Source organism: Sciurus vulgaris (genome assembly GCF_902686455.1).
Source record: "Sciurus vulgaris genome assembly, chromosome: 8".
NCBI lineage: Eukaryota > Metazoa > Chordata > Mammalia > Rodentia > Sciuridae > Sciurus > Sciurus vulgaris.
The window spans coordinates 48,260,807-48,286,030 of record NC_136468.1 but is presented as its reverse complement, the minus strand read 5'-3'; the positions used below and the strand labels follow the sequence as shown (position 1 = coordinate 48,286,030).

The 25,224-nt window shown below is 36.5% G+C and overlaps 1 protein-coding gene across 12 annotated transcripts in view; it reads left to right on the top strand.

The window, feature by feature from the left end:
- The window catches only part of PPP1R9A (protein phosphatase 1 regulatory subunit 9A), a 355,775-nt gene that overhangs the window by 230,162 nt on the left and 100,389 nt on the right, over positions 1 to 25,224 (top strand). For all 12 annotated transcript variants that reach the window (XR_013765931.1, XM_079152241.1, XM_079152237.1 and 9 more), the window contains one exon: positions 7,102 to 7,206. Coding sequence is in view for 11 of the 12 variants with exons in the window: in XM_079152241.1 (XP_079008367.1) it covers positions 7,102 to 7,206 (105 nt within the window). In the remaining variant the exon portion in view is untranslated. The remainder of the gene's footprint in view (positions 1 to 7,101; positions 7,207 to 25,224) is intronic.

The window sequence follows — 25,224 nt, the reverse complement described above, 5'->3', positions numbered from 1 at the left end:
TAGATGGCCTTTACAATGTTGAGGAATGTTTCTACTGTCCCTATTTTTTCTAGTGTTTTGAGCATGAAGGGATGCTGTATTTTATCAAATGCTTTTTCTGCATCTGTTGAAATAATCATGTAATTCTTAACTTTCAGTCTGTTGATATGGTGAATTACATTTATTGATTTCTGGATATTGAACCAACCTTGCATCCCTGGGATGAAACCCACTTGATCATGGTGCCCTATCTTTATAAGATGTTTTTGTATGCGATTTGCTAAAATTTTGTTGAGAATTTTTGCATCTATATTCATTAGAGATATTAGTCTGAAAATTTCTTTCCTCAATGTGTCTCTGTCTGGTTTTGGTATCAGAGTGATATTAGCTTCATAGAATGAGTTTGGAAGGGTTCCCTCCTCTTCTATTTCGTGGAATACTTTGAGAAGTATTGGAATGAGCTCTTCTTTGAAGGTCTTGTAGAACTCGAGTGAGAACCCATCTGGTCCCAGACTTTTCTTTGTTGGTAGGCTTTTGAGACCTCTTCTATTTCATTGCTTGAATATTGACTGTTCTTTTAATACTAATCTCCATCAAGGTCATACCAGCTCCCCTCACTATGTAACCACATAGAACTTTCTTCCCTCTTCCCCCAGTCTCACAACAAATATGAGCAAGTACAGTAAACAAAATTAGTGTGGAACTCTAAACTTCCACATAGCAAAATTATGTATTTATTTCCTATTCTTAATTTTTTTCCTAATTTATTGCTTTCAAAGTTAGTGACCTATAACTTTGAGACATCCAAGCGCTTTTTCTTGGAGTGCTTCCTTTGTTTCCAGTGCCATAAAAGGATTCCTTTGTCTAGTGAGATCCATGCTCTCTTGTGGTTTTGATACTTTTCTCCTTTGTCGTTGTTTTCTTGTTTTAAATTCTGTATCATAAGAATAGTTTTCTTCCAATGCCAGCTTTTTGAACTCATTTTTGTTTTTAGTCAATGAACTGATTTTTTTATAGAAAGTATTCCCAGATTTACACCCTAATGCTGACATATGTAGAACCTATTCACTTGAATATCTTTTTTCATCTCAAATTCACCATAAAACAAATTGAATTTCTTTTCCCTTTTCTTCAGTCTGAACAACCTGTGTTTTGTGTTGACCCTGTTTTTTATTGTCTTAGATGTAAAACTATGTAGTCATCTCTTATTCTTTCATTTATCATACCTATATAGTCTCTTATTGTATTTTGCATTTCTTTCTTTGGCATATGTCTTAGGTTGACTCTTTTGAGTTGATTCTCTGTGCAGCATCTTGAGGCCTATTCTTTTTGCCTTATTGTCTGTAGGAATCCTCTCATTTGATCTCTCCCAGTTTATTCTTGCTCTTATCCTAAGATTTTGCTTTGGGTATCACTTTGTGTGACTCTGCTGAACAATAATGTATGGTTGTTCACCTCTTTTAGCCAGTCATATCCCCAAGATCTTGCTGGCCTTGAAAACCAGTGTTATTTCTTAAGTGCTTATTCAATCCTGTACTTCAGTAAAGAAGATAGTGTTATTATCCATGGTAATTTTCTTCCTTAACTGCTGTGTACACCTGAGTCAGAATAATGATCACTAAAACTGCAGTGTAACAAGGTCATGTGATATGTCAGTTACAGTGCTAACAATTTTATCTAGTTTGTTTTTGGTAATCTTTATAACCACATACCTTAGTAAACTACATCATCTCTACTTAGTAAACTATATCATCTCTACTTAAAAATTCTAACAGTAATTCATAGTTGAATAAACTTGAAGTTTTATAGAAAATGGGATTAAGAAAACTAAGTGAAAGTTTCTGAATAAGCATCTGCAGAAATAAAAAAATTAAAATGTAATCTAAAGAAAGAATATCAATTATGTGCTTTAAAATTTTATTATAATCAGTATTGTTCATTTTCACTTTATATTTTATATACTACAAGCTTTTCACCAATGGAATGTTTCTTTCTCATCCTTACCTGGTATCAAGAGCATGATTATAAATTTGTCCTGCCTTGGTGGTGGTGGTAAGGACTTTCAGTGGCATTTTCCCCAAGTGTATCATCCTAGCTCCAGATATCCATCACTTCTCCTGCTTTGTAGTTTTGGAGTTGCTTTTTACTAAGTTTAAGTTTTACTAGAAGGTCAATTTGTCAGTTTCTCTATTCATTCTTAACTCTGAGTGTTCTTGAAAGGTGGGATGATAGGTCTGGGTTTAATTTACTCCAGATTCTTTTCTCTCTCCCAGGGTACTGTGCAGAAGCTCCACTACCAATCTGCCATCAACTTTTTCTTTTTCCATCTTTCAGTAATCCTTTTTTCTAATCCTTTATATCACATAAATTTATAGTACTCCTAAGCCAAAATTAAAAATGAGGAAACTGACCCTTGGATATTCTAATTAAATTATCAGTATGTGGAAGCTTTGGAATTGACATGAATAAAGAGGTAAAGCTCATATTATAATTATGTCATTAGTATGCAGACATAGCATACTATATGTATTATGTGTTGCTCCGTTCTAATCATTCCCTCTTTTTTATCCAGCAATTTAATTTTATATTATTTTATTGATATGGATACGTGCTATCATATATTCCTCAAAATCGACACAGTGTGTAGCATGGTATTGGCACCAAAATAGACATGTAGATCAATGGTACAAAATAGAAGCCACAGACAAATTGACATAAACAGTTAACTCATACTAGACAAAGGTGCTGAAAGTGAACTCTTATGTGAACTATGGACTTCAGGTGATGGTGATGTATTTATAGGTTTTGATGGACGCATATGTGCCACTGTTATGCAGGATATTGCTTGTGAGAGTGATTGTACTTGTGTGGGGACAGGGTCTGTAGGCGAACACTCTCCTTTCAATTTTGGTTTGAACACAAAACTGCTCTAATAAAATAAAGCTTACTAATTTTAAAAAAGTTAGAAGAGATAATAAAGCAGCAGGGAAGCTTTGAGTATATTACAAGGTTTTTATTTATTTTTTCATGTTAATCAAGGAAATGATAAAATCAACGCACAGTACACACAATAATCTCACCCATTTTTTTCTGGCGAGAAATAGTATCTCTTAAAACTTATTAAAATTCAAAATACTTCTGGTCTCATTGCTATTTTAGTAGAGAGGTAATTAAATTCTACTTTTGCAGGGGCAGGTAAGTATTAGAAATTAAAGCACTCTACCACTGAGCTACATCCCCAGCCATTATATTAATCTTTAATTTTGAGACAGGGTCTGCTAATTGCTGAGGCTGGCCCTGCATTTGCAACCTTCCTACATCAACTTGCTGAGTGGCTGGGATTATGGTCGTTTGCCACCACACCAAACTCACATTCAACTTTTGATTTTTGTGGGTGATTGCTATATAAGAGAATGCTACAAAGGCCATAAGCACACTTCAAGAACTGCAAGGTGGCAGAGCAATGCCAGCCCACCACAAATGCTGCACACAGCCTCTCCAGTGAAAGAGAATCTTGCACCTAATCACACTATTGCCAAGGCTCCCATCTGGTTCTTTTCATTTCTGCTAAAGATGAAGAAATCTTGGTGAAAACTGTCTACCGTGGGCAGGTGTTTGAGAAATTCCCCCTGCAGATAAAGAACTTTAGCATTAGGCTCTACTAGGCTGGCCTTAGTGGCACATACAGCATGTACTGGGACTGCCAAGACTTCATCCAGGGCTCCCAAGACATGAGTGTTGGGCACTGTGCCTGGGCCAGCCCGTTTCTCATGAAGATGGAGGAGTCTGTGGCTCCAATGTTGCAGGGTGGTTGCTGAGCAGTTTCCCAACTCTAGATGAAGTTCCCACTGCACCACTGTACCACTTTCACCCCCTCTTTCTTCTAGGTTTGGGGCCCACCCCAGGTTGACCCAAGTAAACTCCTTGGGAACAAAACAAAAAAAGATTCTACTTTTGCATTAAGTTAATATTTGACAATAAAGAATCCTTATACTGTTTTAATTTATAATGTGAATAAGTTTTTTTAAAATGGAGTGAATTTTGTCAAAAAATTAGCCCATTTTATAGCTTCCTTTTGGTGGCAGGTCTTATAAACCAAGTCAAACAAAAATTGCTTCTTGGGTCTTTCCTCTCCTTGGTGTATACATTCTTGGTCTCCATTATGTTTTCATATTCTGGAACAACTTTTCCCTTTAGGACTAATTTACTATCCTTTTTCATGAAAAATAAAGATTTTGAAGATAAATAAGAATCTCAGAAATCATGTTCATGTGGACATGTTTATGTATGGATATTGTTAGCTCACAAATCAGTATCAGAATCTTAGGAAGTTCAGGTTAATGAGTGTGTTGGTCAGTTTTCCATCTCTATGACAAAATTCCTGAGAAAGTAAATTTAGAGAAGGAAAGATTTATTTTGGCTGATGATTTCAGGGTTTCACTCTGTGGTCGCCTAACCACATTGCTATGGATTTGTGGTGAGGTAGAACATCATAGCCAGTAGGATGTGGTAGAACAAATCTAGTTACCTCATGTTGGCCAGGAAGCAGAGAGAGAGGGCTCGGGGCCTAGAACAAGTAATATCTTTCTAGGGCATTCCCTAATGATCCACTTCCTGAAGTTTCTACCACCTCCCAATAATACCATCAGCTATGAATCCATCATTACCATCCCAATAATACCATCAGCTTTGAATCCATTAATGGATTTGTCTATTCATGAAGTCAGAGTCCTCATGGTCTATTCACTCCAAAGAGTCCCACTTCTGAACATTGCTGCATTGGGATTCAAGCCTTCAACAAGTGAGCCTTTGAGGGACATTTCAAATCCCAACCATAACCAGTTTCTTCATGAAAATCCAGACCCACACCTTTACAAAACTGTGAAAAAAAATAGCTATACATTTTACACCAAAATTATTAGATTAGTATGATTTATACAGTGGTTCACTTTTATTGCATGAATGTGGATTCTTACATAAAAATGTATCTAGTTACTTAGAGATCATAAGAATGTTTTCCTTAAATGATTAGCACATTTAAAGTTTCATTAGATACTATAGTATTAGATTCATTGATTGTGTATTATATTATATAAACCAATTAGGTCAGCGCTTCTTACTCTTTTCCTTTCTTTCTATTAGTAAGGAAATGTTTGTAAAATGATTTGAACTGGCGAAAGAGAATTAAAAAGATAATAATCCAAAGTTTTTTCTCTCACATGAGAGAGTAGATCTCCATAGTCTCAACAGAAATCTGCCATTTCAGGTTATAAAATTGTACTTCTAATTATTGTTGCTGCTAGTGAGGAATTATCATCATCATCGTCATCATCATCATCATCATCATCATCTAGTACAAACTGGATCCAGAACCAAAAGGGCCAAGAATCAGAAAAGAAAAAAAAGTACAAAATTAGGAAATATCAGACGTCTAGCATACCTGATTTGTAGCAAAGAAAAATTCTATTGCTTTTTGAGAATTACACTAATGACTGAAAAAAATGATACCTGTAACTTAAAGTGTGATACAATTTGATTAGCATTGTGAGTCTACTTGGCCATCTCGGTGGTTATTCTAAAAATGTGATATCCAATTAAGCTAATACACAAAGAAATAAAAAGATAACTCATAAATATAAAAATAACATGTATCAAAGATTCTACCAAACTCCTTAGGGAATTAGGGAACTAGCAAGATAATAAATGTGGTTAAAAGCATTTTAAAAACTTGATACTTGAACTGCACATGTATCTTAGTGGTAGACTGCTTGCCTAGCATGTGAGACCCTGGGTGTGATTCCCGATACTGAAAAAACAAATCCCAGATAGTCAAAATAATGTCAGAAGAACACAGCTTAGTTGGATACAAAACTGGTCAATGTTCTTCACCTAGATGATTGACAGTACTTAAATACCAAGTATTTGTGAGGTTGCAGAGATTTGTCAATTTCTAACATTGTTTGGAAATAACCTGTATTCTTTGAGTCAGGAATTTCTCTCCTAGGTGTATGTTCTGGAGAACTCATATGTGTATAATGAGGAATGTGAAAAATTGGTGATTATGTAGTATACATAATAGCTAAAATGAAAAACACAGTTGTTCATGTGTAAAATGATGGATAAATACATTTGATTTATTTATAAAAGATAATACTGTATAGTTGTTAAAACAAATAGTCTAAAATTGCATTTATAGTAGCCAGAGATAAATTTTAAATACAATGTTAAGTGAAGAAAACTGTTGTGAAAGAGGTATACTTTATAATTTTTAAAACATATAAAGCGCATATAATGTGCCTATTCATGCACACTATTTTTCAATTTTGAAAACTCAACACAAAAATCAGTGTGATAGTTATTTTTGTGGAAGCAGAGAAGGGAATAAAATTAGAGACAAATATTGAAATTTCAACCCTTCTGTAATGCATTTTATTAGAAAAAATATGCTTTAAATATTGCAAAGTGCTAAAATGTAATGAAGTTGGGTATGGAGTGTTTGTTATCTAATTCCCCTCTAAACTCATTCCCATTTTTCCATTTTTGAGGTATTTCATTATGAGAAATATTATAACATAAATTTAAAAGCATTATACACCAAGCTTTATTAATACGCATGTGTCCCTGAAACATAAATAAGTAAATACCTAAACACACACATTTGCATGTATGGGTAAGTAAACTCACACACATTACTTATTTGAAGTATTCATCTTGTATAGGAAGGATTCCCTGCAATGCCTGATAATGTTAACTTGAAGAGGGGAGTTGCAATGGGCCCTGGGAATTAGGTCCAAAGGTATTTCAGCTGTGTCTGTTATGCTTTCGTTAAGAACAACAACTGTTGTAAATATGTTATACACTTGCAGATTTCTATTTTTACAATGGGAATACGGATGCTTGGTAAACTGAATCTCTTCATTCACTCTCACTTATTTTTGTCTTTCAAAATAGTTTTTAAAAAACATTAAATGTTTGACTAAGATCTGAGGTTTGTATATAAAAGATAAATTTTGAATCAATAAGAATATCCTAAAAATCAAGTTTTTGTCAGTTCATTTATTGGGAACGACAGTGTATTATCAGATAAATTAATCATTGATTATTTTTTTCCTCTTTTTAAAGAATACAAGTCAATGACCAGATTGTGGAAGTGGATGGAATCAGCTTGGTGGGTGTCACACAGAATTTTGCTGCAACAGTTCTCAGAAACACTAAGGGCAATGTCAGGTAAATATGTGACTTCATAAGTACATAATTTCATCACTTTATGTATTTTGAATACTAGTTTCCCTATATGTAATTACAATGGGAATTTTATTTGAATACTAAAAACTCTGAATCAATATAGTTAATTATTGAGCTATTTTAGTATGCCTTATTGCTAATATAGCAAGTTTCTAGGAAGATAGAATTTCTAGTTATAGCCTCAAAAAATATTAATTTAGGTCTCCAAATCCTATTTCAAAACCAGTTGTATAATAAATTAAAATTGAAGTGTTTATAAACATATTTAATGAAATGTATTATTTTGACAAGTAAGCTGTTGGATTTGAAGCTAATTGCATTTTTAAAACTACTTAATTTTTTAAAGAATTAGCCAGGACCAATCTTAATGAACTATAACTCTTCCAACCTAATAGGATAGAGGAGACATTCTTTCAGATCTTGAAATTTATATCTGATCCTGAGGTTATCAAAATCATAGTTTGGAAAACAAATAAGAAAAGAGTTCTGAGCCAGCTAAGGTCAATGTTGGAATTGGTTTTGTTTGGTAAGCGGTTACTTTACTTTTTAAAAAGCATTGCTTATTTCTTATACTTTTTCAAAATCCCATGAATGAACACATTAAGGAAGCATTATTTAGTGTGTATAATTATAAAAGTGGTTTAGTGTTCTTATTATCAGAAAGAAACTGCCAAACATTCTGAAAAATACTGGTTTGTTAGCATTGCTATAAAAATACATAATTAGGCTGGGTGCGGTGGTGCAGGCCTGTAATTGCAGCAGCTTGTGAGGCTGAGGCAGAAGGATCGAGAGTTCAAAGCCAACCTCAGCAAAAGCAAGGCACTAAGCAACTCAGTGAGACCCTGTCTCTAAATAAAATACAAAATAGGGCTGGGGATGTGACTCAGTGATCGAGTGCCCTGAGTTTAATCCCCAGTACCCCACCTTCCAAAAAAATGTGTCATTAGAATTTCATGGCAGCATGAGATCAAATTTTAGGCTTTTTCAGTGGAAAAGCATCATTTGATGCTCAAGGGATGTTTTAAAGAATACAACCTAAATGATTCATTTAGGCAGTTTATTGATGTTTCTAGAATACTCATAGTCTTGTGAAAAGTGTATAAAATACTTGGAAAGAACACAGGAAAAACTGTACAGTGTTCTTCTGAGCTGCATGGGTAAGCTCCTCTGTAAGTGTGATTGTTCTGCAGACTACCTGTTCTTGAGAGAGCAATTTTCTATGTCAGTATAGCTTTCCATTAGACCTTCCTTAAGATAAATTTTATTTTATTTTATTTTTTTTTTTTTTATTGTAAACAAATGGGATACATGTTGTTTCTCTGTTTGTACATGGCGTAAAGGCATACCATTTGTGTAATCATAAATTTACATAGAGCAATGTTGTTTGATTCATTCTGTTATTTTTTCCCTTCCTCCCACCCCTCCCACCCCTCTTTACCCTCTATACAGTAGTTCCTTCCTCCATACTTGCCCCCCTCCCTAACCCTAACTGTAACCCTAACACTAACCCTTCCCTCCCCCCATTATGTGTCATCCTCCACTTATCAGCGATATCATTCGTCCTTTGGCTTTTTGAGATTGGCCTATCTCACTTAGCATGATATTCTCCAATTTCATCCATTTGCCTGCAAATGCCATAATTTTATCATTCTTTATGGCTGAGTAATATTCCATTGTATATATATATACCACAGTTTCTTTATCCACTCATCAATTGAAGGGCATCTAGGTTGGTTCCACAGTCTGGCTATTGTGAATTGAGCAGCTATGAACATTGATGTGGCTGTATCTCTGTAGTATGCAGATTTTAAGTCCTTTGGGTATAGGCCAAGGAGTGGGATAGCTGGGTCAAATGGAGGGGCCATTCCAAGTTTTCTAAGGAATCTCCACACTGCTTTCCAGAGTGGCTGCACTAATTTGCAGCCCCACCAGCAGTGTATGAGTGTACCTTTCTCCCCACATCCTCGCCAACACCTGTTGTTGCTCGTATTCTTGATAATCGCCATTCTAATTGGGGTGAGATGGAATCTTAGGGTGGTTTTGATTTGCATTTCTCTTATTACTAGAGATGTTGAACATTTTTCCATATGTTTGTTGATTGCTTGTAGATCTTCTTCTGTGAAGTGTCTATTCATTTCCTTAGCCCATTTGTTGACTGGATTATTTGAATTCTTGGAGTAGAGTTTTTTGAGTTCTTTATAGATTCTGGAGATTAGTGCTCTATCTGAAGTATGATTGGCAAAGATATTCTCCCACTCTGTAGGCTCTTTCTTCGCATTGCTGATAGTTTCCTTTGCTGAGAGAAAGCTTTTTAGTTTGAATCTATCCCAGTGGTTGATTCTAGCTTTTATTTCTTGTGCTATGGGAGTCCTGTTAAGGAAGTCTGGTCCTAGACCAACAAGGTGAAGATTTGGAACTACTTTTTCTTCTATAATCTGCAGGGTCTCTGGTCTGATTCCGAGGTCCTTAATCCATTTTTTTTTTTTTTTTATTGTAAACAAATGGGATACATGTTGTTTCTCTGTTTGTACATGGCGTAAAGGCATACCATTTGTGTAATCATAAATTTACATAGAGCAATGTTGTTTGATTCATTCTGTTATTTTTCCCTTCCCCCCACCCCTCCCACCCCTCTTTACCCTCTATACAGTAGTTCCTTCCTCCATACTTGCCCCCCTCCCTAACCCTAACTCTAACCCTTCCCTCCCCCCCATTATGTGTCATCCTCCACTTATCAGCGATATCATTCGTCCTTTGGCTTTTTGAGATCGGCCTATCTCACTTAGCATGATATTCTCCAATTTCATCCATTTGCCTGCAAATGCCATAATTTTATCATTCTTTATGGCTGAGTAATATTCCATTGTATATATACACCACAGTTTCTTTATCCACTCATCAATTGAAGGGCATCTAGGTTGGTTCCACAGTCTGGCTATTGTGAATTGAGCAGCTATGAACATTGATGTGGCTGTATCTCTGTAGTATGCAGATTTTAAGTCCTTTGGGTATAGGCCAAGGAGTGGGATAGCTGGGTCAAATGGTGGTTCCATTCCAAGTTTTCTAAGGAATCTCCACACTGCTTTCCAGAGTGGCTGCACTAATTTGCAGCCCCACCAGCAGTGTATGAGTGTACCTTTCTCCCCACATCCTCGCCAACACCTGTTGTTGCTCGTATTCTTGATAATCGCCATTCTAATTGGGGTGAGATGGAATCTTAGGGTGCTTTTGATTTGCATTTCTCTTATTACTAGAGATGTTGAACATTTTTCCATATGTTTGTTGATTGCTTGTAGATCTTCTTCTGTGAAGTGTCTATTCATTTCCTTAGCCCATTTGGTGACTGGACTATTTGAATTCTTGGAGTAGAGTTTTTTGAGTTCTTTATAGATTCTGGAGATTAGTGCTCTATCTGAAGTATGATTGGCAAAGATATTCTCCCACTCTGTAGGCTCTTTCTTCGCATTGCTGATAGTTTCCTTTGCTGAGAGAAAGCTTTTTAGTTTGAATCTATCCCAGTGGTTGATTCTAGCTTTTATTTCTTGTGCTATGGGAGTCCTGTTAAGGAATTCTGGTCCTAGACCAACAAGGTGAAGATTTGGAACTACTTTTTCTTCTATAATCTGCAGGGTCTCTGGTCTGATTCCGAGGTCCTTAATCCATTTTGAGTTTAGTTTCGTGCATGGTGAGAGATATGGGTTTAGTTTCATTCTGTTGCATATGGATTTCCAATTCTCCCAGCACCATTTGTTGAAGAGGCTATCTTTTCTCCATTGCATATTTTTGGCCCCTTTGTCTAGTATGAGAAAGTTGTATTTATTTGGGTTTGTGTCCGTGTCCTCTATTCTGTACCATTGATCTACCTTTCTATTTTGGTACCAATACCATGCCGTTTTTGTTACTATTGCTTTGTAGTAGAGTTGAAGATCTGGTATTGCAATACCCCCTGTTTCACTCTTCCTGCTAAGGATTGCTTTAGCTATTCTGGGTTTCTTATTCTTCCAGATGAATTTCATAATTGCTTGCTCTATTTCTGTAAGGTACGTCATTGGGATTTTAATTGGAATTGCATTGAATTTGTATAGCACTTTAGGTAGTATAGCCATTTTGACAATATTAATTCTTCCTATCCAAGAACATGGAAGATCTTTCCATCTTCTAAGGTGTTCTTTAATTTCTTTCTTTAGTGTTGTATAGTTCTCATTGTAGAGGTCTTTCACCTCTTTTGTGAGATTGATTCCCAAGTATTTTATTTTTTTCGAGGCTATTGTGAATGGGGTAGTTTTCCTAATTTCTCTTTCTGAAGATTCATCACTTATGTATAAAAATGCGTTGGATTTATGGGCATTGATCTTGTAACCTGCTATTTTACTGAATTCACTTATGAGTTCTAAGAGTTTTCTGGTGCAATTTCCAGGTTCCTCTAAATATATAATCATGTCATCAGCGAACAGGGATAGTTTGAGTTCTTCTTTTCCAATTCGTATCCCTTTAATTTCTTTGGTTTGTCTAATTGCTCTGGCCAGAGTCTCAAGAACGATGTTGAATAGAAGTGGTGAAAGAGGGCATCCCTGCCTTGTTCCAGTTTTTAGGGGGAATGCTTTCAGTTTTTCACCATTTAGAATGATATTAGCCATGGGCTTAGCATAAATGGCCTTTACAATGTTAAGGAATGTTCCCACTATCCCTATTTTTTCTAGTGTTTTGAGCATGAAGGGGTGCTGTATTTTATCAAATGCTTTTTCTGCATCTATTGAAATAATCATGTGATTCTTGACTTTAAGTCTATTAATATGGTGAATTACGTTTATTGATTTCCTGATGTTGAACCAACCTTGCATCCCTGGGATGAAACCCACTTGATCATGGTGCACTATCTTTTTAATATGTTTTTGTATGCGATTTGCTAAAATTTTGTTGAGAATTTTTGCGTCGATGTTCATTAAGGATATTGGTCTGAAATTTTCTTTCCTTGATGAGTCTCTGTCTGGTTTAGGTATCAGTGTGATATTGGCTTCATAGAATGAGTTTGGGAGGGTTCCCTCCTCTTCTATTTTATGGAATACTTTGAGAAGTATTGGAATGAGCTCTTCTTTAAAGGTTTTGTAGAACTCGGCTGAGAACCCATCTGGTCCCGGACTTTTCTTTGTTGGTAGGCTTTTGATGACTTCTTCTATTTCAGTACTTGAAATTGGTCTATTTAAATTGTTTATGTCCTCCTCGTTCAGTTTAGGCAATTCATATGTCTCTAGAAACCTGTTGATGTCTTCGAAATTTTCTATTTTGTTGGAGTATAGATTTTCAAAATAGCTTCTAATTATGTTTTGTATTTCCATCCTGTCTGTTGTGATATTTCCTTGTTCATTCCGAATTTTAGTGATTTGGGTTTTCTCTCGTCTTCTCTTTGTTAGTGTGGCTAAAGGTTTATCAATTTTGTTTATTTTTTTGAAGAACCAACTATTTATTTTGTCAATTTTTTGTATTGTTTCTTTTGTTTCAATTTCATTGATTTCAGCTCTGAGTTTAACTATTTCCTGTCTTCTACTACTTTTGGTGCTGTTCTGTTCTTCTTTTTCTAGGGCTTTGAGCTGTAGTGTTAGGTCATTTATTTGTTGAGTTTTACTTCTTTTATTAAATGCGCTCCATGAAATAAATTTCCCTCTAAGTACTGCTTTCATAGTGTCCCAGAGATTTTGATATGATGTTTCTTTGTTTTCATTTACCTCTAAGAATTTTTTAATTTCCTTCCTAATATCTTCTGTTATCCATTCATCATATAATAGCATATTGTTTAATCTCCAGATGTTGGAATAGTTTCTGTGTTTTACTCTTTCATTTATTTCTAACTTCAATCCATTATGATCTGATAGAATACATGGTAGTGTCTCTATCTTCTTGTATTTGCTAACATTAGCTTTGTGGCATAATATATGGTCTATTTTAGAGAAGGATCCATGTGCTGCTGAGAAGAAAGTGTATTCACTCTTGGTTGGATGGTATATTCTATAAATGTCCGTTAAGTCTAAATTATTGATTGTGTTATTGAGATCTATGTTTTCTTTGTTCAATTTTTGTCTGGAAGATCTGTCCAGTGGTGAGAGCGGCGTGTTAAAATCTCCTAGTATTATTGTGTTGTGGTCTATTTGGTTTCTGAAATTGAGAAGGATTTGTTTGACATACATAGATGAGCCACTGTTTGGGGCATAGATGTTTATGATTGTTATATCTTGCTGATTTATGCTTCCCTTAAGCAGTATGAAATGACCTTCTTTATCCCTTCTGACTAACTTTGGCTTGAAGTCCACACTATCGGAAATGAGGATGGATACTCCAGCTTTTTTGCTGAGTCCATGTGCATGGTATGTTTTTCCCCATCCTTTCACCTTTAGTCTATGGGTATCTTTTTCTATGAGGTGAGTCTCTTGCAGGCAACATATTGTTGGATCTTTCTTTTTAATCCAGTCTGCCAGTCTATGTCTTTTGATTGATGAATTCAGGCCATTAACATTCAGGGTTATTATAGAGAAATGATTTGGATTCCCAGTCATTTGGTTCATTTTTAAAATTTTGTTTATTTATTTGTTTGACACAACTTGTTTCCTCCTTTATTTGACAATTCCTTTAGGATAATTCCTCCCTTTGCTGTTTTGCTTCTTTGTTTTTCATCTCTTCCTCATGGAATATTTTGTTGAGAATGTTCTGTAATGCTGGCTTTCTTTTTGTAAATTCTTTTAGCTTTTGTTTATCATGGAAGGATTTTATTTCATCGTCAAATTTGAAGGTAAGTTTGGCTGGGTATAAGATTCTTGGTTGGCATCCATTTTCTTTCAGGGCTTGAAAAATGTTGTTCCAGGCCCTTCTAGCTTTTAGGGTCTGGATTGAAAAATCTGCTGATATGCGTATTGGTTTCCCCCTGAATGTAATTTGGTTCTTTTCTCTCACAGCCTTTAAAATTCTGTCTTTATTTTGTATTTTAGGTATTTTCATTATAATGTGCCTTGGTGTGGGTCTGTTGTAATTTTGTGTATTTGGAGTCCTATAAGCCTCTTGAACTTGATTTTCCATTTCATTCTTCAGATTTGGGAAATTTTCTGATATTATTTCATTGAATAAATTGTTCATTCCTTTGGCTTGTTTCTCTAGGCCTTCCTCAATCCCAATAATTCTTAAATTTGGCCTTTTCATGATATCCCATAGTTCTTGTAGATTCTGTTCATGATTTCTTACCATCTTCTCTGTTTGTTCAACTTTGTTTTCAAGGTTAAATATTTTGTCTTCAATGTCTGAGGTTCTGTCTTCCAGGTGTTCTATCCTATTGGATATGCTTTCTATGGAGTTCTTAATTTGGTTTATTGTTTCCTTCATGTCAAGGATTTCTGTTTGGTTTTTTTTCAATATCTCTAACTCTTTATTGAAATGATCTTTTGCTTCCTGTATTTGCTCTTTTAGCTGTCGATTGGTGCGATCATTCAATGCTTGCATTTGCTCTTTCATCTCATCGTTTGCTTCTCTGATCATTTTAATTATGTACATTCTGAACTCCTTTTCTGTCATTTCTTCTGCCATGCTGTCATTGGGTTTTATTGATGTAACATCTAGATTTGTTTGCAGCATTTTCTTTCCTTGTTTTCTCATATTGTTCAGGTATCAGTGGACCGCTGAGATATTGCAGATTTCCTCTATTGACTTACAATGTCCCTGAAGATTTCTATATATATCCCCCCTTAGCCTTCAGTAGCCTGAAGTCTTGGAGGAAGTTGATAATGCGGTGCTCCACAAGGAAGCTGCCTCTGTAGGAGTGGTGGCCTTCAGGTGGGGTATAATCCCTGCTAGTGGGCAGAGGTGCCTCCACTTGTTGACCAATGGTCATCCAAAGGGGACCTAGGCTGCGGGCTGAGGCAAGGCCTGTTTGGGCCTGAGTCTCTGGTTTTACCGTCCTTGTGGGGAAACGTCACCCGGCAGGGAAGACTCAGCCGGTGGGGAGGTGTCGCTGGTCAGTTCCCTCCTAGAGGTTCCCCTCAATTTACAGCTACCGCCTGGGCTGGGCTGCCTTCCTCTGCAAAGTTTCCAGGGGCCCGGCCCTACCTCCTGGGCCTGGGAGCCTCACCCTTCGCAGATGAATCTCCTTAGGCTGCCCCTCCTCAGAGAATTTGCCCACTGGCCTGGAACCTTCGCTCCGCCCTAAGCCTGTCTCTGTGCGGCTCTTCCAGCCAGAAGCCTCCTAGATCCTGGGACCCTGCTCTGTACCTAATTGCCTGGCTGTGTGGCCCCTCCTCTGAGCAGCCACCTGTGGCCCCGAACAATCGCTCTGAGTCGCAGAGACCCGCCACAGGCCTCTTCCTCCAGACAGCCGCCCAGTATTCCGGTGCGGTCACTAGGAGTCCAAGAAACTCACTTTGTGCCTCCTCCTCCCACCAGCCACCCGTAGCCCGGGGCAATCAATCACTCCGAGTCGAAGTGACCCTCCCCGTTCCTCCTCCTTCTCCAGATAACCCCCCGGGTGTTCAGGAGTGGTTGCTCTGAGTGGCTCTGAGTCCACGTGACCCGCTGCACGGGTCCTCTGGGCAATCGCCCGGAGCTCTGGTGCGGCCACTCAAGACCAAGTGTCCCACCACGCTTCTCCTCCAGGCAGCCCCCCTGTGTTCAGGAGCTGTCACTTTAAGACCAAACAACTCACCACTCGCCTTCTCCTCTGAGCAGCCGCCTGGAGTGCTAATGCAGTCACTGTGAGTCCAAAGGACCCGCCGTGCTCCTCCTCCTCCTTCTCCTACTCCTCCGGGCAGGCCCCGGGGTTCAGAAGTGGTCAGAGGCCAAACAGCTCGCCACGCAGCCCCTTCTCTGGCAACCGCCTGTAGCTCTGGTGTAGTCACCCGAATCCAAGCGGCCGCGCTCCTCTTCCTCCTCGTCGTCCTCAGGGCAGGCCCCGGTGTCCTGAGTCCACACAGCTCTCCTCGCCACTCTTCCCCTGGGCAGCCGCCGGAGCCCCAGTGGTTGCTCCGAGTCCCAGCGCTGTGCCGAGCGGCCTCCTTTACGGCGCTCCCAGCTGTCCGAGTTCACTGCTCCAGCGGGGGGAGGGGCGTCTCGCCGGCAGTTCTACTTTACAAAGTTTCCTACGTTCTGGGACCACCGTCCCATCCGGGATGCGTCCCCAGGGGGTGAGAGTCACCCGGCTGCTTTGAGTTGGTCCCAAGCGTCTCAATATCTCCTCTTTTGAATCCTGCGTCCTGGAGCAACATGAAATGCAGCCACCCTCTAGGCCGCCATCTTGAAAACCCCCAAGATAAATTTTAAAATTAAATAAATAAAGTACACATTCAATTTGTAAGAGCATTTCTTCTTTGATCAAGAGTTTGTAGTGATACAAAATCATAGCCACCCCCTTCCGTTTTGACTATTGACCATATAATTTTATGTTTTTATTTCAAAACTTGTACACATTTCATATGGCTTCTTAACTGGTCTCCCTGATTTCACTGTCTCCCTTTTTCATTCTATCCTAATCATTAACCCCTAAAGGAAGAACATCATTACAGTTTTCAAATTTTTGTAGGGCTATTATGGAAAAAGGAGTTGACCTTCTGTTTATCTCTAGTAGTAGAAGAACTACTACCTTGAGTAGTAGAAATAATAATTCTGCATCAGTCACATCAATCTTCTCTTCAGAAATCTTCAACAGCCCTCCATTCTGTGTATAATATAAGCTTTTTAGTTTGGTGTTAAACATTTTCCTTCACCTGATTTTATCTATCACTTGCTTCTCTCTGTTCATATCTGGTGTAGTCATACAGTCATCATCCTTGAGACAGAACTTGTGTATTGATTATTTTTTTGCATTTCTCTTTGCCATTTTTTTTCTACGTAAAATACTGTATCCTGTTTAGAACCTACCTATCTTGATGAATGTATTGCAACTCCTTTGCCTTCCAGGAAGTCCTCCTCATCCTCTCTCTACTTTCATCTCTTCTTTCTGATAGTAATCATGATTCATACTACTTTTTTTGAACTTGAAGTTACAGAGTATCTTCTTTTTGTCTTCAAAATGCATATACTTTATTTCACCACTGTCTTGGCAAAAATCTTAACCCACGCATGGGCTTAAGATCCTGGGCTCCTTCCAAATTATTGAGCCCAGGATCTTAATTTATTGAAATTATACAATGCAGGGTCTTAATTAACTAATTGTAAAGAGAAAACCTTTCCTCAATTTTAACTTTTCAAAAATAATATTTTAATTCTCTGAATTCAAAATAGATAGTAGGTCTTTATAAAATAACCAATATAAAAATAAGATCCAAAACCCTGTCCTGTGTTAATGAATGACTTTTTAAACTGGTGACTTAAAATATATGTCCTTCTATATTTTTATTCATATCATAGTTGGTGGTTGTTAAAATGTATTTTCAAATAGCAATATTATCTGGAATTTACTAAGTTTATTTGGACTTTTTTTAACTACTAAGCCCAGCCTGAAAGGAATATGTAGGACTCTTAACTTTAAAGAGCTAGAATGGGAAGATTTGAAACTAGAGGTGGTGAGAAATTAAAACTGAGATTTGAATTGAGATTATTTTTAAGCATCTAAGTTTTTATTTATTTCCTGGAAATGTATTTGAAATATGTGGTAGCATTTGCATATTAAATAATCAGACATATGGTAAATTCTCAGACTTCACCCATAAGTTTAGAGAATCAGTTTCTTTCTTGTTTCTTCATGTGCTTTGTTTCATTAATCTTTGAATAACAATACCTGAATTTATTAACTAATAGTATGGATGAAGACCCCTACTAGTATGCCATGTTTAACACACTGGAGAAATAATACCAAAATTTTAATATATGATACCTTGTAAAGGCATATATGTTTTTTAACCCTAGAGTATTTAAATGAGATAAAGCATAGTAGGCCACTTTGAAAAAGTGATTCAGTTCAACCCAGATTAAGTTCCTGGAGGATATTGGAAACCCATGGCTCAACGCATTGGTAAGCTATTATTTCCCTCATTTTACTGACATCATTTAAAACTAACTACTCACAATGAGTGCTAGTTATATTAATTCCCATAAATATTTGGTTAAAGAAAGAACTCACAAGACTCAAGCAGTTTACACTCAATGTGAGGCAACAGTCACAGCAGAAAGACATGGATTAAAAGGTAAATATGGATAACTCAGGCAACAGTCTTTCTTTTCTTCCACTTCTGGGACTCATAGGACCCATTGTTTTCCAGATTTTAAATCACCACAGTCATGTGCCTGACATGACACCTTGGTACTAAGGAGCCCAAAGTCTGTGTGCGGTAGGGAATCCCTCATAGTGAGCTCATCACATAGGGACATTTCCACTACGCGACTAGCTTTGACAGTTGAAAACTCCAGGGTGCATTTATTTCTCAGGGTTCTCCTAAGAAACAGAACCAACAGCAGATAGCTATGGATTGCTAGATTTGGGGAGTTGGCTCATGTATTTGTGGAGATCAAGAAGACAGATGCCAAATCCTATGGGTAGGTTCTACAGGAAATACTTGAGTAAACTCATAGCTTGAAGCAAATAGTGGAGCCAGAAATTGAGTCAGTGAAATCTAGTGTCATCTGAAAAAAAGCAGTTTTCCCAGAAATCTTCCCTTGGTACCTGGTACCAAGACGAGAGGACACAGTGAATACTTTAAATATTATTCATAGTTTATAAAACAAAAAGTTTTTGGATACTAGTTTTTTTGTTTGTTTTGGTGTGGTGCTAAGAATCGAACTGAGGGCCTTGTGTATAGTAGGTAAGTGCTGTACCCCTGAGCCACACCCCACCCCTGATTTTACCTATCAACTAGCTCTAATAAAATCCATGACACATTTTTTCTCTTATTTGCAGAGATGTAAGACAAGAAACTGAATCAGTTTTGTCTAAATGTGAGGCATTGCTGATAAAATGATAGCAGATAAAGCTATATTCTGTATTTAGACATAAATTATAGTTTTGTATAACTTTAAATAATCTGTAATTATCTAGTGATTCTTTCTATAGGTATACAATTGATTTTTATCTTTTTCCAACTACTTCATATCATAGTCTTCTAATGAATTTATAAATTCTAGTTTAAGATTAATTTTTCTATAACTAAACATGGTCCAGCAAACATAATTTGGCTTTAAAGGATCTCAAAGAAAAGCATCATTTAATATTATGAACTATGAATAGGTGGATAAAAGTGCTCATCTAACATTCTGAGTTCTAACTGTTTAAATTATTTTTTAATGTGGTACAGAACCTGAGAATGAGAATAGAAGTTTATTGTAACTTGTTAACTAAATCATATTAGTCAAATCACATCCCATCAATCCCACAGACACTGTAGGTTTTTAAACAACTGTTAAAGCATTTTCTTTTGAGGTTTGCATCAAGAATCACCAAAATACATAATAAAAACATACGAAATAGCATTAGTCTAAAGTAAAAAAATAGAGCTGTACATGTTTTACATAATTTGTATTGTAAGGCATTAGTTAAAATAGATCTTATCTGGATTTACCAAGTGCTTATTTTCAGTTATACAGATCATGATATTGATCCTTCATGAAAATATGAAATATACTAATTAGGAATGAGTGATGTTTTACATACATGAGTCAATGAGTAGTTTCAAGGCAGGAGATAGCAGCCTATTACAATTGTTTTGAAATACTAATTGGCTTTATAACTTGTACCTGGTTTAAGTAGATTGTTACAGATGAGTTAATATGTCAACGTGATTGGACTAAGGTATGCTCAGATAGCTGGTTAATCATTATGTGAATGTGTCTGTGAGGGTGTTTCTGGAAAAGATTAGCATTTGAGTCAGTCAACTGAGTAAAGATCACCCTCACCAATATGGGCAAGCATCATCCGATATAGAGAGCCCACAAAGTTTAAAAAAAAAAAGTGGAAGAAGGGTGAATTAAAATATTGTATTTGAGCTGGAGCATGTATCTTCTACTGCCCTTGGACATTGGCACTCTTGATTTTCAGGTGTTTGGACTCATTCTAGGACATACCCTATTGGCTCCCCTATATCACATGATAAGATACTTGGCCAGTTACTCTTTATCAAGTCTCAGTTCATAAATCATTTCCACTGATGATCCTATCTTTCTGGTATTGACTCTCTTTTTTGATCCCCTACCAAATGGATTCCTGTCTGGGCTGTATGATGATTAGAATAAGGAGGAAGTAATGATCTATGACTTCTAAGACTAAATTATAAAAGGCATTGTGGCTTCTACTTTGGTCTTTTGTTGCCAGTTCTGAAGAAGTCCAGTTGCCAGGTTGACAAGGCATTCAAAGAGCCTCTGAAATCGCTCACATGAGGAAGAACTTAGGCCAGCCACCAAACAATACCAAGTTGCCAGGCTTGTTGTGTAGGCACCTGGGAAGGTGCTCCTCTAGCCTTAGTAAAGCATTTAGAGAACTACAGCTGCAGCCTACAGGTGGTTGAACTCCATGAGAAGCACCAAGCTTAAACTGCCCAGCCAAGCCTCCCTGAATTCTTGACTTACAGAAACTATGGAAGATAATAAATGTTTATAAACTTTGGGTTATCTGTACCAGCAAATACAGCTTATACAGTTTTTGGTACCTGAGTTTGGGCTGCAGCTGGAAGAAGAACCTGAAGATGTGAGAGTAGCTTTGGGACTGGATAATTAAGACTGTGAGAAGAGTGTTAATTAAAATAACAAAAGAGACTGATAGCCTGGAGGAGGCAGCTAGTGAGGGTTTAAAGAAGAAAAATGAATATTATTGAAATGGGAAGAAAGGGGATCTTTGTTATAAAATTACAGAAAGTTTAGCAATACCTTTTTTTACCTTCAGTAATGTGGAAGTTAGAAAATGTACCTAATAAACTGACTCGGACTTTTAATTTATGAGATTTCAAGGCAAAGAGTTGAAGGAGCTACTCAGCTTCTTGATGTGTAGAGTTAAATATGAAAGAAAGTAGATAAGCTAAAGGAGGAACTGTCAATATTTAGCCCTAAACTAAATGCAGCTCTGATCCCACATACTAAGACCTAAAAGCAGGCCTCAGAATGATCTGTCTCCAAGTAACTGTCCCAGAACAATATTCAGGAATATTAGGATCCAAAAAAATTTCAGTGTCCAGTATTAAAATAAGAATTGTAAAGCATGTGAAGAAACAGGAAAGAATGACATGATTAGTGGAAAAATTAGTCAAGCACAACATCTCAAGAAATGTTAGAAATGATATATTAGCATATGATAGTATTAACACAGTCATTGTAACTAGATTTCAAATATGAAAGAAAGTAAAGGAAGGTCGGACTCAGTATAAGTAGATGGGTGAAAAATCATTTGCTCACCTCAACAGATATAGATTAAAAAAAAATACAAGAAACTTGAGATAGCAGGTTACCTCCTCAATGTAATATGTATCACCTAGGTGAAACTGATAGTTAATATCATGCTTAATGATGAGATCAAGTGATTTTCCCCCCTAGAATCAAGAATACTGCAAATATGTCCACCTGCACCATTCCTATTCAATTTCTACACTTAAAACAGCAAAATACTTCTGAGAAAATGTAACGACTTGAGTGAGGAAGTAGAACATGTTCGTGCATGAGAATACTCAGTATTTTTATGATTTCAACTTTTCCCAAATTAATCTATACATTAAACATAACTCTAATGAAAATCTCAGCAGGTTACTCTTGTAGAAATTATTGTTCTTTGAAAAGATCAGAGTTAGAGGATTTTCACTGCCTGAAAGCTACACTAATCAAGGCAGTCTGGCTTAGGCATAAAGACACTAATATAGGTTAACAGAACAAAATAAGAGTTACAATATAGACTCTCAATAATGTAAAAAAAAGATTTCTTTACAAAGGCAACAAAGTAGGTCAGTGGAGGAAATTATAGTCTTTTCAACAAATGATGCAGGAAAAATTGGATGACCTCATTAAAAACAAAACAAAGAGATTTAAAAAAACCTTTGACTCTAGATTGCTCACAGACCTAAGTGCAGCAGCTAAGACCCTAAGGCCTCTAGAAAATAGACAAAAAAATCTTTGTGATCTTGGTCCAATCACAGATTTTGTTTTCAGGATGGGATCAGGAAGTATAAGAAGTAATGATAAATTAAACCACATCGAAATTTAAAACACTAAAAATACTTTTAAGAAAATAAAAATACAATCAATGGAATGAATACCAAAGGAGATCTACAATTAAGCACAAGAAATGCTGCTGAACATCATTAATCATTAGGAAAATGCAAATGAAATTCATAGTGAAGTAGTACCACACAACTACTAGAAAGGCTAAAATTTAGAAGACTGGTAATTTTACATACTGACAAGCAACGTGGAGCAACTTCAACATTGATTCATTGCTGATGGAAATGCAAAACATCACAACCACAGTTCAACAGGTTCTTAACAAACATATATCATACCAGCCAGCGGTTCTCCTCCTAGCTATTTACTCAGCAGCAATAAAATGCTCATACTATACAAAGACTCATACTTATGTGTTCATAGGTGCTTTAGTCATAATAGTAAAAACTGGAAACAATTCAAATTCAAATATTCTTTAACTGATAATTTGGCGTACAAATTGCATTGTATCTCGTAGAATGAAATACTTCTCAGCAATGCAAAGGAAAAAACTATTGATGCATTCAGCACCTTGTATAACTTTCAAAAGCCATTATACTGAGTGAAAGAAGCCAGACACAAAAGCCTTTATATTGCTTGATTCCATTTATATAAATTTTTTTTAAATGTAAGACTACAGTGACAGAAAGCAGATCTGTGATTTCCCAGAATTACAGTCAGAGGGAACATGTAGAAGAAGGAAGGAACATATTTGAGGTGATAAAAATGTTCTATATTGTAGTTATTGTCTCATAACTAGACAGTTATCAGAAATCATCAGATTATCCAACTTAAACTTGGTCAATTTTGTTATATAATTTTTACCTCAATAAAATTGAATTTAAAAATGTGTGAAAATATCTGTGACTAACTCAGAAAGCACCATATTAATTATTGTTTATGGTGTTGGTAATATGGAAAGGAAGACTAGTCTCTTTAATAAGTGTGGATGTAATCAAACTGCATGTCCTTAGCAATCTGAAGATTTGACTGGGCTCTGTACTTTTATTTTAACACTATTATTATTGACTTTTTACCAGAAAAAAATAAAAGTGCATCATAAAATGCTCTGTACCTGGACCTTTTTCTTTATTCAAATGTGAATTTGCAACATAATTTTAAGAACTTTTGTTTTATTGAACACACAGTTTTAAGCAGGACCTTGTTTGTGTACCTAGTGTTGGATAACATTGTCTCAAAATTTAGTGACCTAAAACAACACACTTTTTTAACTTTGTGTTTTCTGTGACCTCCTTCTAAGCCATCTCATGTGGGCTTTTCTACAGGGATGCAACACAAAATGGAAACTGGCTTCTCCAGACATTCATTCAAAAGAGTTCCCAAGCTGGGCACAGTGACCCACACCTGTAATCCCAGGAGCTCAGGAGACTGAGGCAGGAAGATTCAAGTTCAAAGCCAGCCTTAGCAACTTCCCAAGGCTCTAAGCAACTTAGTGAGACCCTGTCTCAAACTTTTAATAAAGGGCTGGGGATGCGGCTCAGAGGTTAAGCACCCCGGGTTAAATTCCCAGTACCCGGGGCGGGGGGGGGGGGGGGGGGGGGGGGGGGGAGAAGAGTTCCTAAGACAGAATCTGCCATCTTTTTATAATTTAATTATAATCTAATATCAAAAGGGGCATTCCATTAGTACTACTGTATTTTATGTGATGCAAGTCAGTACATCCAGGCACACTGAAAGGGAGAGAATTAAACAAGACATGAATATCAGGAGTCTGGCATCTCTTGGTCCATGTTGGAGGCTGTCTGTAACATTAGTGCTCAATAACTAGTTGAGTGGATGGTTGGTTGGTCAAACAGATTGATATGCAGATTAATTTTATTCTGCAGTATAGTTTGTTTAATGTTGCATACCCACTTAAGAAGAACCCTTAAAAGCTTGAAATCATTTAGGAAAAACTGACCAAGATGGGAACAAGTATAAACATTTGTCCTATATATAAATGTTAAAAGGTTCTACAACCTTTTGCCTTTAAAACAGAAAATTTGAAGAAGACATGATAACACTTGTAAACCATTTGAAAGAGAGAATTCTAGAAAAAAGATTGGGTACTCTGTAGATAGCCATCCTAATAGTAGAGTATTATTCTATGCAAGTGATTTTATTTCAAATTTCTAATGATTTCTATGTTTGCTGTTCATTGTCATTCACATTAAAATTTAAATGCTTTCTGGAAAGTACCTGCTACCCACAATCGATAATTATGTATTCATTGTGCTTTTATCCCCAGCATATGAATTTAATTACTTTTTCATATGGAGCCATGTATCACTTCTGGAAGTCAGGATTTTATACCAATTGTATTTATATGCTCTGAGGCTCTTAAATATTTATCCTTTTTGGAAGAGGTTCTAATATGCAAAAGAAAATATAATTGAATGACAAGTGAATTTTTAATGGATATATACTGTTTATATTTGGATACATGACTGAGCATTTGATTTGTAAATTTGGAAGTTTTGTTCTGTTTTTGCTTAAGATCAGGAAATGCATTAAATCTTGAAATTTTTTTCACCTCATTTATATCATTTCTATAATGTTTATGTTAACCATTACAGCAGCATATGAGGCAATTGAGAGTTTCACATTTTATCAGAACCTTTGGTTTTGTGATTGTGCTTGATAGTGAGAGAATTTCTATGTTCATGGAAATTGTTAATCATTTTGGGTCTGGTGTTTACTTCTATGACTATCCCCTTGCCTAGACAAGAGGAGCATCCACTATGGATTTTTGACCATGGATAGAGTATTTTAATCTTAAAAATATAAGAAGAGTAACCAGGCACAGTGGGAGGCTGAGGCAGGAGGATCAGATGTCCAAAACCAGTTTCAGCAACTTAGCGA